This window comes from Podarcis bocagei, assembly GCF_964188305.1.
Source record: "Podarcis bocagei genome assembly, chromosome: 2".
Taxonomy (NCBI): Eukaryota; Metazoa; Chordata; class Lepidosauria; order Squamata; family Lacertidae; genus Podarcis; species Podarcis bocagei.
In genome coordinates this window covers 17,314,392-17,334,240 of record NC_138126.1, presented here as the reverse complement: position 1 = coordinate 17,334,240, position 19,849 = coordinate 17,314,392, and the positions used below count along the sequence as shown (strand labels likewise).

General features: G+C 44.5%; 1 protein-coding gene across 4 annotated transcripts in view; it reads left to right on the top strand.

Moving 5' to 3' along the window:
- The first annotated feature begins 213 nt into the window (after positions 1–213).
- PRRC2A (proline rich coiled-coil 2A) overlaps positions 214–19,849 on the top strand; it is a 43,411-nt gene continuing 23,775 nt past the window's right edge. For 2 of the 4 annotated variants that reach the window (XM_081181711.1, XM_081181709.1), the window contains exons 1-4: positions 215–415; positions 17,944–18,112; positions 18,425–18,602; positions 18,717–18,816. In XM_081181711.1, coding sequence (XP_081037837.1) covers positions 18,001–18,112; positions 18,425–18,602; positions 18,717–18,816 — 390 coding nt within the window. In that variant the 5' untranslated portion in view covers positions 215–415; positions 17,944–18,000. Of the gene's footprint in view, positions 416–1,826; positions 1,947–17,943; positions 18,113–18,424; positions 18,603–18,716; positions 18,817–19,849 lie in introns of those variants that run through there. The other 2 variants (XM_081181712.1, XM_081181710.1) reach the window with 2 other exon arrangements.

Here is a 19,849-nt window from a genome sequence, read left to right as displayed (position 1 = left end):
TGCAAGGAGTGAGGGAAAGGAGCCGATTCCACAGATCAGGAGCTGCCCAGCTATTGCACGGATTACGCCGAATTGCCAGACTCCCTTTGCAACACCTGCCCGTTCAACCCCCTCGAACCCCCGCCCGCCCGCTTCTCTGTTTTCGAACTTCCTTCCTTCGGGGTTTTGCCCCCTTAGCCCCGCCTCCCGTGCAGCGTGTGTGGGCGTGGCTTCGCCGCCGCCGCCGGGGCCTGGGACCCGGATGGCCGTTTAGTCGGTGCTTAGACGCCGAGGCTGCCACATCGGGCCTTGGACAAATTACAAAGCAAGGGGGAGGGGGGGACAGCGTAATCCGCCTCCATCCTCCGCCTAGATTTCCCTTCCGCCCCCGGGAAGCTCGTATCCGGATAGAGCGGACCGAGCCCGATCAGACGAGGTGGGTATCGGCCTGGTTCGCCCCCGGTAACCCTCCGCTTGAGCGCTCGCAGGGCGGCGCTGGTGCGAGGGAAGAGGATAGGTCGGCTCCAGCCGGTAGAGCGCTCAGGCCTCCGCCATCTTGTCCCTTACTTCATCCTCCTCGGCCGCTCTCCCCGTAGCTGAATCCGCGTCCATCCGCCCCTCAGGCCCCTCTCCCCGCTCCCCATGGCCAGCCGTGCCCTTCCCAAAGCGCTGCCCTTGTGGCTCCAGGCGGGTATTTGCCCCACTGGAGGGCAGTCGGGCTCCCAATGGCTGCCCTCCCCCGGGGTAGAGCCGCCTACAAAGGGGAGAGTGAAGAGGGTGCTCTCTCTTCCTGACTCTCGCCTTGGACACCCCCCCCCGCAACCCGGGCTTGGCTGTTCACACGACGGCGGAACCTGCGGGTTGGGGGGGTGCCATTGTCGAGGGGACGCTAACAGGCCTTTGGGGGTTTGAGGCTTCAGGTGGAGTTCAGTTGTGACCCCCCCACCCTCCATTACCCGACACACCTGGTGTTTTTTGTGGGGTGTGATTTATCTTAAATTTGGAGAGGGCCGTGAGTGAGGTGTGGAAATACAAAGGCCCAAGATGGTTCTGGAGCAGGTGGGGCTTTTTTAATGCGGGGGGGGGGGGGGAAATAATAAGGCCCAGATAATCGCCTAGTATCCATCTCTAGGGTGGTCTGAAGTATTGAGGCTTTATTTGGGGGTGCTGGGGTTTCCTTTTTCCCTCCCCCAACACCACACACAACATTTTATCTGAAGCCTCTAAAAGATTCCCCCTTTAGAACCTATGATGAAATCTAAATTGATATTTCAGGGGATAAAGGGCTGGTTTTTGTGTGTGAGAGAGAGAGAGCACAGAAATTTGAGGCTGAATCCGGCCATTCCTTTATCCCTTGGCATTTCGCCCTCTGTATTTTGTATTAATTTCTATTTTGATTTTTTTGTAGTCTAAAATACCACAGGGTGGTGGTGGTGGGGACACTTTTTCTACCCAGCATACCTACAGTATAGTACTGACATTTGAGATGTGTGGCACTATTGGAATGAGGAGGTGAAGTTGATTGAAATCCAATTTTTTAAACATAAAGGAGTTTCTTTAAAATAAGAAAGCATTAGAAGCATCCAAATGATTTGGGGAGGAAAGGGGAGATGTGGTTTGATTGAAACTGGTGTGTGTGTGTGTGTGTGTGTGTGTGTGTGTGTGTTTAGAGCATGATACTGTAAGGCTCTTGAGGTTTGCAGCTGTATATATCATTAATTAAGTCAACCTCTGCCTTCAAGTTTGCTGTAATGTATTAAAACATTTTTCTCCCCAGGAAAAATCCAAATGTCGGAAGGGAGGGGTGGAGTAGGGGACAGGAGGTGTGGCCTTTTTTAAAAAAAAGAGAGAATGGTTTAAAGGCAGCAGCACTACTATTTGAAGAGGGCAGCTAAATCATCGTCTTCATTGCCTAGGCTAGTACCCCGTGGGATTGAGAAGATACCCTAAATAAGGGCGATATTGAGGTAGTCATGAAGTTACAGCCGTGTTAATTGCGAGATGAACCGCTGAGTTATAAAAACCCGTTTTATTGCAGCTGCACTTAAAAAAGCAAAACCTGTTAAGCAGGCAGCTTTTATGATGGTTTGGGGGTATCGCTGAAAATCTAGACATGGTAGGACTATAGTGGCAATATCAGTAGTTGGGTGTCATTTAAATAGAAAATCTTACCTGTTTGGGGGTGATGAATATATCTCTTTGAAGCTAGTATTGAGACTAGTGGTGTGCCTTTGGGAAAAGGGTTCTTAATCTAAAGCCTTGTTTCTTCTTGCACGCTCAAACACAGTGGATTGGAAGGAAAAGTCGTCCTCATGACTTGTGTGGTTAGGAAAGATTAATGGCTTCTTGTTGTATACATCCCCCCCATCCCTTTTTGGTATTTTTAACAGAACAGCCGGAATTAATTTAGCTTAAAAGTGGAGTTCAAATTTCCCAGCATTGTGGCAAGAGGGTGGGGTGATAGTGATTTGCAAAGGGTGTATGGTGACACACACAAAAAAAGTGAGCTAATATGGCTCCCTTTCATTTCAGAACCGCAAGTCTCAAAATGGGGTGGTTTTAAAAATAATGGGTGTGTTTATGCAGCAAGAAGGGGGTTCTCTTTCCCCCCTCCCACCAAAAGGCACAACACACACACCCCGAGAAAAAATTAGGTAGCCAAAGCCAAGGCAGCTTTTTGACGAGTGTCTTAACTGGGTCCTTGCCAGGTTTACCCGTGCACAAAAAAAAGAGAGCATGGCGATTCTGAGGAAAGGGTTAGAAATGAAATCTAATTGCCAGGTTTTGCATTTCAAGACAAGCAAATTTGCCCTAAATATTAAGCCCTTTCATGCAGATTTACAGGGTTGCTGGAGCTGGTTGTGAGGAAGAGTGAGAGTGCCTCCCCCCCCCCTTCAGTTCTATAGGCTTAGATCCCAGTTTTTCCATGTTCATTTTGGGGTGCTAAATGCAAGGGGGAGGGGTTGCTGAAGTGATGCCTATTTGTTTCTCTGCTTGATTCAGAACCACCCTTTTTATAAAATGGTTGTTCAAGGAGGACTGTCTCATCTGGTGCTTCCCTGTTCCGCTGATGGAATTTAGGGGGGTTGGTTTTTTTTCCATGGCAATTACTCCTAATTTCAGATTTATGTTTGCTAATTGAGCACATAGTGTTTTTTCTTCGTTAACATGGTTTCAAACTAGGAGTGTCTTCTGACTTTAGAAAGCTATTCCTCTCTAATGCAGCTTTGGGATTCTGCAGATAAATTGAATATACTGTATTAATAATTAATGGTTGCTGATTCAGTTTTTGGGTGGCTTTGAGGGGGTTTTTTTGGTGTGTGGGGGGGAGGGTGTTTCTTCCTTTTCCCTCTCATCAGCCAGTTTTAAAAACCCTTAAATTGAGGTTTTAATGTCTAGAATTATTAAATATGTGGATGTATAAACTCGTTTTAAACGTGTGGATTTACAATAAAAGAACAGCCAGTGCTCAGAAGGATGGGATGCAATCCTAGCAGAATAGGGTTGGCAATGTAGATTCCAGAAAGACCGTATAAATTAATTAAATAAAAAAATCAGCTGCAACTAGTAGGGTGTGCTATTTTTAAAACTGCTATTGGCTTGTTTTTGCTCAGGTGCCGTTATATCTGGTTGTGCAGTGCTGAGGGAATTGGACATCTTAGCTATGCATTATGTAGTGAAAGTACAAAGAGGGCGGTGGTATTACACTAAATGTCTCTTCAAAAGGCAATGCAGAACAGTTTATTAAAAGAAAATCCCACTAAAATAACATCGATTCATGATTATCTTAACTCTGATAACAGAACAGTAGTAATCTATGGTGAGAATCCTCTGCTTTTTAGCATAAGGCAAGTGGTCCAAATGTTCTTAATAGATGTTCAGTATTGGATACTTTATAAGGTAATGTGCTCATACAAATTCATACATTTTGTTTTTTATATATGCAAGTCATTTGCAAACACAATTGCCCTGATCCATCTAATGGGCACCTGCATGGTCATATGGGTGCTGTGTAGTGGTCCAAGGCCTAATCCAACTATGCTTGGAAATCAGACAGTAATGCTGAATAGCTGTTTTGGCAGAAGAAGCTTGGGGGGGCCTACCTCTAGAGCCCCCCTCTTCCCTGAATACTTGATGGAGTGTGATTGCTGATTGCCTGACAGGCTGTGTACACATAATTGAATTATGGCCAGAACATCTTTTTACAGCATCGGCTGGCATAAATTGACTTTAAACATTGCATGATGTTTGATTAAAATTTCCAATTTTTTTTACACCCAAATTTTGTTGTTTTGTTTTATGAAGCATCTTTGATTCACTTTGTCATCTTTAAATAAAACAATAAATTGCGGAAGGGAAGATTTCTCAGTACGGTGAGTTCTGCGGGAGTGTTTATAAATGAATATGATTCTAGGTGACTGTCAGGGGTTCAGGAGCAGAGGCACAGGAAAGGGAGGAAACAGAGAGCGAGGGGGAGGAATCCGAAGGAAATATGAGCGATGACAGCGGCCCGAGATCTCCGAGTCTTTCCAGTGAATCGGAAGATTCACAGAAAGGGGCGCCAGTGGTCAGAACAAGGGGGGCGCCTAGGGGGACACACCAGGAAGAAGGGACCAGAGGAGACTCAGAGAGCAGCAGTTGGAAATCGGGACCAGCTTCCCCACCAGAGCACAGTAGGGGGGAGGGGTCGCAGGCATCGGGAGCTGGCGGCTCGCCGCAAGCGGGAAGGCAGGAGTTAGGATTGGCCACACCTCCATCGGGGAGCGAGGAAACGGTCAAGAGGAAGGTCGAAGGCTGCGCGCGCGCGCCAAGTTCAAATGCACAGGAAGGCGGCACAGTAAGCAGTCCGGATAGGGAGCCAGGTCCTAAAGCCCGCCGCAAAGAGGGAGCAGAGTCCGGGGGGTCGGCGTCAGAAGAGTCCAGGAAGGAAGAGACCACGGGGGGTAGAGGGACCCAGAGGAGGAGGGAAAGACGGAAGAGGTGGAGTAAGGCTAGAGTATTAAGTTGGTGTACAGGAGGCGGAGACTCAGACGGAGCTTCGCCGGTCTAGCTTCTAAGACGTAGAGCTGCACGCTGCGGCTTGAAAATGGAACTTGTAACTCAATAAAGACTTTTGTACAGTAATACCGGCTAGCGTGGTCCTCTGTGAGCTGGGACCTGGAAGCAGCTCTGACAGTGACCAATAGAGTGGCAGTCATTATTGATAGTGCCCCCAGTAGTCTGATGATAGCACAGTGCTCTTTTGAGCCTTTATTCTTTCAAGATGACACTTTACAGATAGGGCTTGTAATTAAGTATAATTATGATTTAGATGTTAGGAGGCCTTAACTGTGACATGTGCCTGGTAATGGATTAACCGCCACTGGAATCTTAAATGTATTCCTCAGTATATCTATGAACACAATGTGTCAAAGACTCCCCCTCCCCTTTTCCTGTAGCTGAGTTACATTTTTAGGATTGACACATAAAAAGCAAGAGGTGTACATCATAGCAAATATTACTCATTCTGTAAAAATGATGAGTCAAAAGATATAATCCATCAGTAGTCTTGGTGTTAATTTTCATTTGCAAACTGACTTGATAATGTTTGCTGTCCTACAAAGTAATTTTTTAGCTTATATTTGGGGTGGGGTGGTGGTTTTGATGTGTGTAGGTAAAACATTAGTCTTCATTAGGTGCAGAATTCACTTTTTGATGGTAATTTTGGTATCTAGTGGCCAGGAAGTTGAGTGTGTGTTAGACCCACTCACCCTTCCATTTTTACCCTCCTGTATTGGGTAGGTGTAGGAGCTGCTTAAGTGTAGTGTAATACCACATGACTTGGGTGGTGTGTTTGAGTAGCATTACCATACATCTTCATGAGTTTTCCCATAAATTCATTGGAGCTAGCTCTTTCTCTCATAACGTGGTTGTGAAGTTCCTTCAGTTTGTGGTTTCAATAAGCTATTACAGCTTTCATGCTGTAATGTGCCCATCAGCTTTTTCTTGCTGTGATTGGCAAAAAGATAAAAACACAATTAAAACCCAGCAGCATTAAGGCTTATTGTTAATAGAGCAGGTGGCTAATATGTTAATGCACCAGTGCATTCCAACTCCACAATTCTATGATCATATGTCCCCTAAGTTCTATGATAAAGAGGTTGAGTTGGTACTTCATGGACTACATGCCATTTCTGAAACCAAATAACCTCCTCATATACCGTAAAAGCAGCCGATGTGTCTACTTGAGCTGTAATACACTGAATTGGTCCAAACCCTGTTGTTTGCAGTATGAAGGAAAAGCTAGCTAGACCCAGATGGTTACTCTGAAAGCGCCTTTGATTGGCCATGCTCGCATGTGCAATTCTGTTTGCAAGCTGTATTTTGACATGCCACCAAACCATAGTTTGGTGTTGGTTTGTCATCAACCAGGCCTGGAAGCTTCTCCTCTCACATGTGCAGTAATAGGAGGACGTGCGCAACTCAGCTCATTCTCATCAACAAGGGAAATGAATGGGGTTCGCCAAAAGAGCTGATTACAGTGGTACTTCAGGTTACAAACACTTCGGGTTACAGAAGTAGTACCTCAGGTTAAGAACTTTACTTCAGGATGAGAACAGAAATTGCGCAGCGGCAGCGGGACGCCCCATTGGCAAAAGTGGTACCTCAGGTTAAGAACAGTTTCAGGTTAAGAACGGACCTCCAGAACGAATTAAGTTCATAACCAAAGTACCACTGTACTCCTTCAGTATATCTAGTCTTGGGCCTAGTACTAGACTGGGACAGATCTTAGTTGCAAATAGCCACCGATGTGTTTAGAGTTGTAAAATTTCTGTAAATGTAGAAACCATAGAAAGAATCATTTTTGGGGTGAAGGGACTGGGATTTATTTTTTTGGACAAATTGAAAAAGTGTAACACTTCTTTATTATGTACCCTATACATATTGAAAGAACTTTATTCCTTTAGGAACATAGAATTATAGAACTGTGGAGTTGGAAGGGACCCTAAGGGTCATTCTTCCAACCCTCTACAATGCAGGAATTGCAGCTAAAGAATCCCTGAGAAAAAGCCACCCAACCTATGTTCAAAAACCTCCAACGAAGCAGAGTCCACCACCACCTGTGGGAGTCTGTTCTACTGTCAAACTGCTCTTACCACCAGAAGGTTCTTCCTAATGTTTAGTTGGAATCTCCTTTCTTGTAGTTTGAATCCATTGGTTTGGATCCTCTGGAGCAGCAGAAAACAAGTTTACTCCATCCTCTCATGCGACAACCCTGTTCTATCACCTCTCAGTCTTCTTCTGAGCTAAACATACCCAGCTCCCTTAACCATTCCTCATAGGGCTTGGTTTTCTCCTCTGCACCCTACACATCAAAACCCTGGCTCACATGCTCAGTGAGAGTCGCGTCTTTCTCCAGGAATGAGACCACACAGTAAGCCAGCTGGGTGTGGAAGACATAATGCATTTTGTAAAACCTGGTTTGGCATCATGTGTGGTATACTAAAAGTAGTTCATTCTGACAATACAGGGGTACCCTGGTTGTCAAACTTAACCAGTTCCGGGAGTCTGTTCAACTCCCAGAACCGTTCGAAAACCAAGGCACGGCTTTCGATTGGCTGCAGGAGCTTCCTGCGCTCAAATCGGAAGCTGGGTCGGATGTTCGGCTTCCAAAAAACATTCGCAAACTGGAACACTTACTTCCTGGTTTGCAGCATTCGGGAGCCAAGCCATTCGAGAACCAAGGTACCACTGTAATTACAAATTACATTTTATTTTAAGTTTTGGTTATAAATGGAGCTGTAAGCTGCAGTTCAGTAAGAAGCCCAGCATCTCTTTGGTTTTGCCAATTTGGGAGGAGAAGGCATAACACACACACACACACACACACACACACACACACGAAGCAACCAACATTACAGTAAAACAGATAATTAATCTGAAAATTATGTCTTCTCCAGTCTTCCACAGTGTCAAGCAGAAATAATAGTAGCTAAGAATAGGAGGAAGGGGAAACAAAACTCAGATGAATGCTACGTGAAATTTACCGTATTTTTCACTCTATAACACGCACCCGACCATAACACGCACGTAGTTTTTAGAGGAGGAAAATCCGTAGGCATGCCACCCGTAGGCATTTCCTCCATAACACGCACAGACATTTCCCCTTACTTTCTAGGAGGAAAAAAGTGAGTGTTATGGTGCAAAAAATACGGTAATCATTCTCTTTTTCTAAGCTAGCTCTATTAGTTTCTGTTGTTTCATATTTGTCATCATATTTCTCTTGCAGTTCTAGAAAGGGAAGGTTTGCCCAGATTGAAACAAACTTCTCCCCTTTCACATGTCAGTTTATTTCTTGATTTGGTGTGAGTACTTCCAAAAATAGACCAGTTTCTTTCACATGCCTCAGAAGTTGGGTGAATCTGAAGTGGGTAAGAAGCAAGGGAGTTGGGTTGTGTAAAAACCTTGCCACCATGTTGCAGGAGAGGTATGCTTGGCAGAATCCCAGCCAGCATTCCTTGGTCAAATACCTGCAGTGTTTGAAAATACCTTTCCAACACTGAGTCCTAAGTGTGATGCTTGTTTTGTAATCGAGGCAAGTGCAGGAGCAGTGCTTTCCTCGCTTAACATTTCTGCCTTTGGATCATGGATCCAACAGATGTGCAGCAGCGTGAATTGGATGCCAGCAAAGTTATAGTTCCCTGTACTTCCTCCCATTCCTAGTTCTCTGGAGCCTAGTCAAGAAGATCCACCAACAAGAGGAAGGCCACAGACAGAGAGGGCATTGAATCCGCCTTCCTTTTCTTGTAACAAAGGGTGTGGCCTCCAAGAGCAGAAATGCTTCTTGCTCTTGCATTTGAGAGTTGTAATCTCAGTTGTAAACTCAGGACTTGCTTGTCCTCGGTGTACAGGAATTGCACTAATCTGATACTATACATGGGCTTGCATAAAAGTCTTCCTGTTACAATTTTATAAATTGTGGGGGGGGAGGGAGGGGGGCTAAATATATCAACACCTAGTCTTTAAGAAAAAATAATAATAATAATAATTTATTATTTATACCCCGCCCGTCTGGCTGGGCCTCCCCAGCCACTCTGGGCGGCTTCCATAAAAACCAAAAATACAATAAAATATCACACGTTAAAAACTTCCCTGAACAGGGCTGCCTTAAGATGTCTCCTGAATGTCAGGTAGTTGTTTATCGCTTTAACATCTGATGGGAGGGCGTTCCACAGGGCGGGCGCCACTACCGAGAAGGCCCTCTGCCTGGTTCCCTGTAGCTTCTCGCAATGAGGGAACCGCCAGAAGGCCCTCGGTGCTGGACCTCAGCGTCCGGGCAGAATGATGGGGGTGGAGACGCTCCTTCAGGTATACTGGACCGAGGCCGTTTAGGGCTTTAAAGGTCAGCACCAACACTTTGAATTGTGCTCGGAAACGTACACAATTCATTCATAAAGCAAATAATTTATTTTCCAATTTTTGAGGGGAAATGGGGTGGTTTTTTGCTGGTTTGGGGGGAGGGCATTTAGAAGTTTGCAAATCTCTAATACAGTCATACCTCTTGTTACGTTCGGTTCAGGTTACGTTCTTTCTTTTTCTTTTTTTAATAATATTTATTAGTTTTCCAACAAATTAAACACAACACTACAAAACACCAAAAAAGAAAAAACATACAATACAAAAAAGAAACAAAACAAAAACCATTTAAAACACAATCCAATTTCAACATCTTATCTTTCTTTCCCTTATTTCCTCGACCTCCTCACACCTCCCTTTTTGTATTCCACTTCTGTTAATTGTTTCAGCAATTCCTTTCCATCTTCCTCTGTTTTCTATCCTATAATTGTCTTAACACATTCTAACCATATTTTTCCCTTTAAAGCTCTATTAATCTATTTATACTTAATTCCTTGTAACATTTCTACTAAAGCCATATAACTTCATTCCAACATTTTTCTAACATTCATTAATTTTACAGTATTTCTGTAAATAGTCTTTAAACTTTTTCCAGTCTTCTTCCACCGACTCTTCCCCCGGTCTCGGATTCTGCCAATCATTTCCGCCAATTCCATGTAGTCCATCAACTTCATCTGCCATTCTTCCCTGGTGGGTAAATCTTGTGTCTTCCAATATTTTGCGATGAGTATTCTTGCTGCTGTTGTTGCATACATAAAAAAAGTTCTATCCTTCTTTAACACCAATTGGCCGACCATGCCCAGGAGAAAGGCCTCTGGTTTCTTAAGGAATGTATATTTAAATACCTTTTTCAGTTCATTATATATCATCTCCCAGAATGTCTTAATCCTTGGGCACGTCCACCAAAGGTGAAAGAATGTACCTTCAATCTCATTACATTTCCAACATTTATTATCGGGCAAATGATAGATTTTTTCAAGCTTAACTGGTGTCATGTACCACCTGTAAATCATTTTCATTAAATTTTCTCTTAGGGCATTACATGCCGTAAATTTCATACCTGTGGTCCATAACCGTTCCCAGTCAGCCATCATTATGTTATGTCCAACATCTTGTGCCCATTTAATCATAGCTGATTTCACCGTTTCATCCTGAGTGTTCCATTTCAACAGCAAGTTATACATTCTTGACAAATTCTTGGTTTTTGGATCTAACAATTCTGTTTCCAATTTTGATTTTTCCACCTGAAAACCCAACTTTTTTGTCCAATTTGTATGCCTCCATTATTTGATAATAATGGAGCCAATCTCTCACTTTGTTTTTCAATTTTTCAAAGCTCTGCAATTTTATTCTCTCTCCACCTTGTTCCAGAATTTCCCAGTATTTCGGCCATTTGGCCTCCATATTGAGTTTTTTCTGTGCCTTCGCTTCCATTGGTGACAACCATCTTGGGGTTGTTTTTTCTAACAAATCTTATATCTTATCCAAACATTAAACAATGCTTTTCTAACAATATGATTTTTAAATGCTTTATGTACTTTTACCTTATCGTACCACAAATATGCATGCCAATCAAATACATTGTTAAAACCTTCTAAATCAAACACTTCAGTATTTTCAAGAAGCAGCCATTCTCTCAGCCAGCAAAAAGCAGCTGATTCATAATAAAGTTTAAGGTCTGGCAGGGCAAATCCACCTCTTTCTTTAGCATCCATTAATATCTTAAATTTTATACGAGGCTTCTTGCCCTGCCAGACAAATCTAGAAATATCCTTCTGCCACTTCTTGAAACAATCCATCTTATCCAAAATTTGCAATGTTTGGAACAAAAATAACATCCTTGGCAGCACATTCATTTTTATCACAGCAATTCGGCCTAACAATGATAATTTCAAATTTGTCCATACTTCTAAATCCTTTTTCACTTCAGTCCAACATTTTTCATAATTATCCTTGAATAAGTTCACATTTTTAGCGTCATGTTAACCTCTAAGTATTTCACTTTTTTAACCAATGTTAGTCCTGTCTCCTCCTGAAACTTCTCTCTCTCATTCATAGTTAAAATTTTCTCTAGAACCTTGGTTTTCATCTTATTCAACTTGAACCTGCACAGGTTACGTTCTTTCAGGATACGTCCCCCAGTGACCCGGAAGTAACAGAACGGGTTACTTCCGGATTTCGCCACTCACGCATGTGCTGTTCACAACCAGAGGTATCACTGTACAGTAAAGCATGTTTCATGACTCCAGGTTTTTAAGGAGTTAAATGGGCAGCAGTGTGATACTCTGATTAGGGGCATGTGTTTTCCTCTGTGACAATTGCAATTTTGCATCTTTTCAAATGTAACTTTTCAGAATTGAGCCCCGATTTTGATTGCTAATATGTAGCTAGTCACCGGCAAGGCCATCTTAACCTCAGCCAAACCAAAATTCCAAGGTAAGGGTGGTGTTGAAATGCTGAGTTTTAAAAAGAAAAGTTAATTTATTCCCAACACAAACTGTATTTTGAGTTAACCACAGCTTGCATGACTTCACATTTCAAGATGCAAATGCTCCTCTTACGACATTTTAAATCTTTGCCAACCTTTGCAACATTTGTTTTCCTGCCTACCTCCTGACACTCAAAACATGCAGTTCTGTGTGTTTGATATAAGCTAAATAAAATCACCCAAGATTGGCAGGTTGGGGAACAGAAACTCAGGTATATAACTCAGGCAATTGCCAAATGGCACCTTAAATCTAGGTTACAGTCACCACAGTGGGATGTCTTAAGTCCCTTTTTTGTGGGGTTTTTTTTTATTAATTTCATTTCTATGTCGCTTTATATATAAAGAACAAATCTCAAAGTGGTTTTATAACACATTCAACATCAAACAAAACAATCCAGAATAAAACAAATTCACTCTTTGAGGAAAATATTTCAGATCCTTCTCTAAGCAACATTTTGCTTTCCCCAGTTGCCTACCTGGCATCCAGAGATCTCCACTTGGCCGCAGCTAGACCCACGCCTGGCTAGTTTCATAGAACTTGATGGGAGACACTGAGAATTTGGCCTGCTCCTATCTGCATTGACTTCCTTAGAGTCTCTTCCTCAGTCACACTACAGTGTGATGGGGTTGTAAGAGTGGGGTGGAACATTAGCCATTGTTCTTTCTCTAAATTGGTGACTTCCGCTCCGTTTGCATGGTTTGCGTTCTTGTGAAAAGCAGTTATTCCTACAATAGTAGCGGGCACAATATGGCAAGTAGTACAGTCATACCTCGGGTTAAATGTGCTTCAGGTTGAGTGTTTTCAGGTTACGCTCCGCGGCGACCCGGAAGTAACAGAGCGCATTATTTCCAGGTTTCGTCGCTTGCTCAGATGCTCAAAATGATGTCACGCGCATGTGCGGAAGCGGGGAATCACAACACGCGCAGACGCGGGTTGCATTCTGCTCATGTTGCGAATGGGGCTCTGGAACAGATCCCGTTTGCATCCAGAGGTACTACTGTATAGACGTTGTAGGGAAATTTGGAGTAAAGGACTAGGGGTTGTGTGACGCAAAAGAGCCCTTTTGCGATGCCAAGTGGATGCTTCCAAACTGCCAAGCCATCCAATAACTTGATATATAGAAGTTGAGAGGTTTTTGATTGTTTTGGCCCCCAAAGTTTCATCCAGCTTGGAACTAGAGATCAGGAAGGAGAAATAAGAACCTCCCAGGTACAGAAGCCCATTTGGCATTTGCTTGCAGACCCTGCAAATGTTGTTTAATGTGTTTCTGCCATTATGGTGGTTAGGGTTCATTGATGGGCTTCCTGTTACCTATGCCAACCTAGAAAACATTCCACAAATTTGGGATTAGCAGAAAGCGAAGCTGAGACTACCTTACACTTGCAGCCACTGACTGCAGCTGCTTCCATGTTGATTAATTATGCTTTTTCTTCTGGGAGTGGTTTTGTTTGCTCTCCCTCTAACGGGCAGTTCAGTTGCAAAGGTAAGCAAAGCCCAAACTAGCAGCCGGTAGTTGCCAGCTAGCTTTACGTATTTTCAATTTGATTGGAAAAATATTTTTTTTAAAAATCACACCATCCTGACCTTAAGTGGTCCTCAAGGCATTTAATAGCAGATGCATGTGGCACAGATCTAGAAATGCACAGCATCCCAGTTTTAAAGCACTATTGTTACTTTTTAAAAGGCCACAGTAGTATCAACCAGTGAAGAGAGATTTTTAAAAAATCAAGGAAGTCAACCAGTAATTCCAAAGTCTAGAGGCCACAAATTATTTTCTAAAAGCCACAATTTATTGGGTCTGGAATAGCCATCCTAGGAGCCACGTTCCATAGAGTGAGCGCTAAAAAATGGCCCTGCTCATATTTGGCAGCCTTACCACCAAAGGCTAGGATTCCAGAGCAGAGTCTTGTAGGATGACCTGATCCTATAGCGGGAAACAGGAATCCACAGGTTCCTAAGGTAAGCTGAACCAAAACCTGCCAGGGTCAAGGGAGCACCTCCCTTTGGTGTCTTTATAATATTTTGACTAAACTGTACCGGTTATGGCCTTTTGCTCTATTCAGTAAAAATCTCACTGACCAATTGTCTCTCACCTCTCTTCACAAAATCAGGGCAGTGCCTTATGGCTAAAACGCATGCATAAAAACACAACAATACATAATACAGTAAATTGTGCCACATGGTTGCCAACCATCTTTCCACTTGTTCGAACAGATCTGTCGTGAATATTACCCACCCACTTTGTGCAACTACGACATCGCTCATATGATGGCATGTCATGCAAAAGGAAGGGCAGTGGGCCAAAAATACATGCAGTTCCAAAAGGCTGCCAGACCACACTCCGTTGTAAATGCAGGATTTGCTCCAGTAACTGAAGAATAATGGCTTTGTGGGTTAGAAGTTGCTTACCCCCTCCCCACAGTCAATCATTTAAATTTAGACATAGTTTCCTAATGGTGTCATTGTGCAGCTTATGAAGGATGTGGGGATCTTTCCCATCAAGGACTTCTTGAAGAGCTTGGTCATCTCTCTTCGTTCTGTTATCGGGGTAGATGTTCTGGCCTTGCAAACTATGAAATCTGATTTAAACATTAGAAGCTGAAAGAACATGGCTTCCTGTGGTTTGTTTCAGATGCCCTTCGAAGGAGTTGGAGCTGCAGCTTAATGGAACAACTCATCTCAAACCTTGTTGGTTTGTTGTAGAGAACTGAAAGGATGCGCGTGCGCACACACGCCACCCCTGTGTTCACACCAGCTGCCTCTCCCACTGGCCCTTGCTTCTGTATCATCCCAAATTCTCCTTCCCCTCAGTCTCCCCAGCCCTCCCTGTCATGCCAAAGGTCCCCTGCTCAGGCCTGGCATCTCCTGTTAAATCATCTCAGGGAGCAGGCTGTGATAAACCTGCCTGCTGTTAGGCAGAGGAGACAATGAAGGGCTGGAGAACCATAATGGCTTGACTCTGGGCTTAGCCACACTTAAATTTCAGGCACGGTCTGCACTTTAGAGTTCTAGGTCTGAGCACTTCACCGCCAGAACTTTCCCCCTCGAAAACCTGCTCTTTAAAGCTCAATCGGAGCAAACTGCAATCCATGGAAATCCCAAATTGATGTTTGCTCTGATTGAGCACTAAAGAGCAGTTTTTTACGTAGAATGCTCCAGGCCAAAAAATAAATAAATTCAGCGCTCAGACACAGAGTTTTTAAGCACAGACCTGTGCCTGGAAAGAACAGGGGGGAAAGGTAAGTGTGGATAAGCCCACTGCAGAAGGCGGCTTCTGCTCTATTCTGCCTTGGTCAAACCACAACTGGAGTACTGTGTTCAGTTCTGGGTACCACACTTTAAGAAGGATGTTGACAAGCTGGAACGTGTGCAGAGGAGGGCAACCAAGATGATCAAGGGTCTGGAAACCGAGCCGTGTGAGGAACGATTGAGGGAGTTGGGTATGTTTAGCCTGGAAGAGAGGAGACTGAGAGGAGAAATGATAGCCATCTTCAAATATCTAAAGGGCTGTCATACGGAGGATGGTACAGGCTTGTTTTATTCTGCTCTGGAGGGTAGGATCCCAACAATGGCTTCAAGGAGATTCCAGCTACACATCAGAAAGAACTTTCTGACAGTAAAAACTGCTTGTCAGTGGAACAGACTCCCTCAGAAGGTGGCAGACTGTCCTTCCTTGGATGTTTTTAATCAGAGGTTGGATGGCTGAGTGTCAGGGATTCGTTAGCTGTGATCTGCCATGTATAATCTAGTTGAGATTCCTGCATTGCAGGAGGTCGGTCGAACTCTCCATTCTGTGATTCCTTGTTAAGACTGAATTCAGCTTAGGTAGCAGGCTGGGAAGGTTGTTGCAGGTCACAGTATGTGTACTAGGCCATCTGGATTAACAGTTTGACACTAAATCAGGCAGCTTCATTACTCCCAACCTCTTCCTTGCCCTTTCTCCGTTGTCCTTGCAAAGTGTGTGTTCCACCATCAGAGTTGTTGTAGGACTGGTTTTATTGCTGCCTTCTTGCCGGTGAAAGTGGAAGCCTTTCAATGTCTCAGGCAAGCTCCTGTCCTTGCTTGCCCCCAACCTTGCGCCCATCACTGAGATCAGCTCATTTGTCGGTTCCTCTCAACTTCACTCCGAAGAGCAAACTAAGGGCATGTTCTGATGTTGTATTGCTTAAAATGATTTGTTGCTATTTGGGGGATGTGGGAAAATAAGTTTTTAAAGTACAGCACTGTGTATTATTATTTTAAAAAATATTCAAGTTTGCTGCTGGGGGGGGGGAGAACCCTGAAAATGGCATTTTGTTAAATTTTAGGCTTTGGGGTTTTTTAAAAACTCAGTACATGGCCCTCTTAACAAAAGCAGTGAATCAAAGCCTGTTTCTCTATCCAGTAACATAGGAAGAGCCCTAGTCTAGCGTCCTGTTTGCCTCAGTGACCAACCAGGTGTGTTTAGGAATCCCACAAGCTGAACATAAGGTCAATGAGACAGCATAGGGGAAATATTTCACTTCTGAGGCAAGCATTACAAATATTCTATGTAGGTTAAGGTGTGATAGGATGAAATCACTGTTCTCTCTCCTGACCCCTGTTTAGAGTGATAAGCTACATAAATTCCATGCCTGGAACCTGCCTTGTGATGTTGAACCTTTGGGAAGGTGTGCGACACTCTTAACAACACTGTAACATGCAGCTCTCTCTCTAGTTCCTCTGCTTAGCTGTGTAGGAGCTTCAAGGGGAAAAGTGAAAGTCCTGTTAAATAATCATGGGTGTGTATGTGTTGGGTGGAAAGGGACTCATTTAATCCTAAACAATCCCTGACAGATGTTGCTAATCCTATTTATGGATGGGGGTTGGCTGTTCAGATATATTTGTCCAGGTGAACTGTGATGGAAAGAGACTTAGGTCAATTGCAAAAAAAATTAGAAATTAGTTAACAGTTATGAAACATAGATTTAACAACTGTGATTAGTTTGTCGCCAGCAGTGTTATGCAAATATGTGTCGGCGGTATTCAAGTGGTTGAATAGTACTTGGCTTTTTAATTGGAACCCAAGGGGATAGCTCAGTGAATTTAAACAAAGTCCATAGCAACAGTTCCTTTAGCTTGTAAATGTGATTGTGATTTTGAGAAGGGAGTAAGCTGTTCTTCAATAAGCTTTGGTTCTCCTCATTGGCCTAGCTCCCAGGTGACTTAGGCTAGCAGGTGCTAGAGAGAGGAGGGCCTTATCAGTGGTGGCTCCTACCTTGTAAGAATTCCCTCCCAAGAGACAGACGTCTGAAAATGTATCTCTTCTCTGGTTTTTAACCCAAAGGTGGTATTGTATATGCTGCTGGTGGTTTCTGATTGTCCTTCTCTTAGGTTTGCTGGGCTTAGTTATATTTTAAATTACATTTTTCTGTAATGAGCATTTTGAACTGGTTGTTTTAACATGCTATGTGGATGGCAGGGCTGTGGTTTTTTAAAAGCCCTTTTTAATGGGGTAGTATATTGTTGCATGTTGTCTTCGGGAGACTAGACTTGAAAGTCAGTTTTGAAATATCTGAAAATAAGTAAATGGGGTGGGGTTACCTGAGCTCCTGTAAAACTGGGGAGCATGGAGCCCCGTCCTGTGTTTGCTGCCAGGTGTTGCAGTTGAAAGTGTGGGATGTTGTCTGCTTGAAGGCATTCCTGGCTTCATGGCATGTTTGACCCAGGGAAGTCAAACTTCCACTCTCCTTTTCACCTGGGAAAGGTTCCCAGGTGGTTCACAGTGATCACTAGTAAATCTGTCTGTGTCTTTAGGCTAGCAATCTAAAAGATACAGTGCAAAAGAGATTGGGGGGCGTTCATGGGGTAGTCACCCCACCCAGTTGCACTTCTCAGTCCAGCCTGGGTGCTCCTCTTCGTGACCATAGGAGATGTCTCTACTCCACTTGAATGGGCTGCTCTGAAATAGAAGTGCCTCTCCCCATGCTTGCTCCGGATAACGTGTAGGGTCTGTACAGGAAAGAGCTTGTTGTCAAGTGGCTGTCGATCGATGGGGAAGGATGGAGTTGGGACTATTGAGCTTTCGTCCTCTTACTCTCCCCAAACCTCTTCCCAACAGTGGCACGTTTCGCAGGGAGCCAGGAGGAACCATCGTACTCAATGACCTTACAGCGCAATGTCAGATCGTTTGGGGCAAACAGCAAAGGGGAAGGATGGAAAAAAGTATTCGTCACTCAACTTGTTTGATACATACAAGGGCAAATCCTTAGAAACACAGAAACCCACAGGTAAAATGACCTCTGTGTTGGGGGGGGAGGGCAAGTATTTTCTTCTGAGTACTATTCTCAAAGGAGGAGGCGGTTGCCATGATGAATGTGCTTAGTCTCTGATGCCCCCTTGATGGCACTCGCAGCGCCCTGAGCAGCTGCTCCCTCCTTGAGTACAGCTGAAACTACCAATTTGGGACTTGGCAAGAAAGCTCTTGGTAGTTGCAGCAGTTCATGGGAGGGGTGGGGTCGGTAAGGGAAGCTTTGGGGGAGGTGGGAGAGGGCGGAGCTTTCAAGGACTGTGCCTGACCCCGCCTCCTCCTTCCCCTACAGTTACTCCCCGCCATGGCTTGCAGAGTCTCGGTAAAGTTGCCATTGCCCGGCGCATGCCACCCCCTGCAAACCTGCCAAGCTTAAAAGCGGAGAACAAAGGCAATGACCCCAACGTCTCACTAGTGCCGAAAGACGGGACAGGATGGGCAAGCAAGCAGGAACAGCCAGACCCAAAGAGGTAAGAGGGAGCCAGAGGGGGGCAGACGCTGCTTTTCCGGGTGGTGGGGAGGAGGAAGGCACATTCTCCACCAACCTTTGCTTCAATGGGCGTCTTCGTTCCTCCCGTCTCCAGTACCGATGCCTCGACAGCTCAGCCGCCGGAATCGCAGTCGCCGCCGGCTTCACAGACGTCTGCCTCAAACCCACCGAAACGACCCCCAACAGCCCCCGAGGTAAATCCAGGGCAAGAACTGGGGTGCTGAAGGCTCCCAATCAGAAGCTCTCCTCTTCTGGACAGTTGTGTGTATCAGTTTCCAGCCTAACAGATCCTAACGCTTTTTCTGCAAAGAGCCACGGTTTCCTAGCTCCAGTCCCTTCTCCCCTCTGTTTGACCCCAGCAGAAGCACCAGTTCTCTCCCTATTTAATCGCCGTTCAGTCCATGCATGGGTGCAGTCCTTCTTCTACCAGGAGGCAGGAGCTTATCAGAAGAAGGACTCTTTCAGGACTAGCTAAGAATCACCTCCCACCTTTCCTCTTAGAGACAGCTTTTCTCCTGCTTCCAGAGCAAACAGTTGCAGGTTCTGGCATGGATGTGCTATAGTTCCTAACTGACGGTCCACATTTTGCATAGTTTTTGGGTTTTTCCCTGGCATCAAAGCTTTTGCAGAAAGTTGGGCTTTATTGTCACTCACTCTGTGACTGTTTGGGACATTGTGTTAAACTATGGCTTAGCATTACATGCCCAAGTCTCTGGCTCACGTGCTTCCTTCTCCTCCTCCAGCACAGCTCTCATGAGATTCTGGAAGCCTGCAGTTGAGTGTTCAAGCTTAGTGAGAAGAAGCGTTAGTCACAGTTTTGGGTGCAGATCTAACATTACCTGTGCCTTATGAAAACAAGCTAGAATCATGAGACTGTTTGAAGTTGCCTTGTTTCCCTAAAACATTGCTAAGACTAATCACAGTCTGTCTGGGTTTGGGCATAGTGGGTAACTGAGTATAACAAAAGCTTCTAGCCTCAGTTGTGGGCACAATAGAAGAGGAGAAGGTTGCTCATGAGTCCAAGGCCTGCTCATTAATCCAGGGGTTGGGAAACTCGGCTTCTTTCCTGGGTTGCTGTCTGCCTTGTCCTCCTTTCTCTTGGGGAGAGTGAGACCAGGCACATTTGCAAGTCAGCTTAGAGGCCCAGCCACTGAGTGTGGCAGCTGAGACATGGCTTGGCCTCGGGGCTTGAGCGTGCCTGCCAGACTCTCTTCTCCTTGTAGTGTG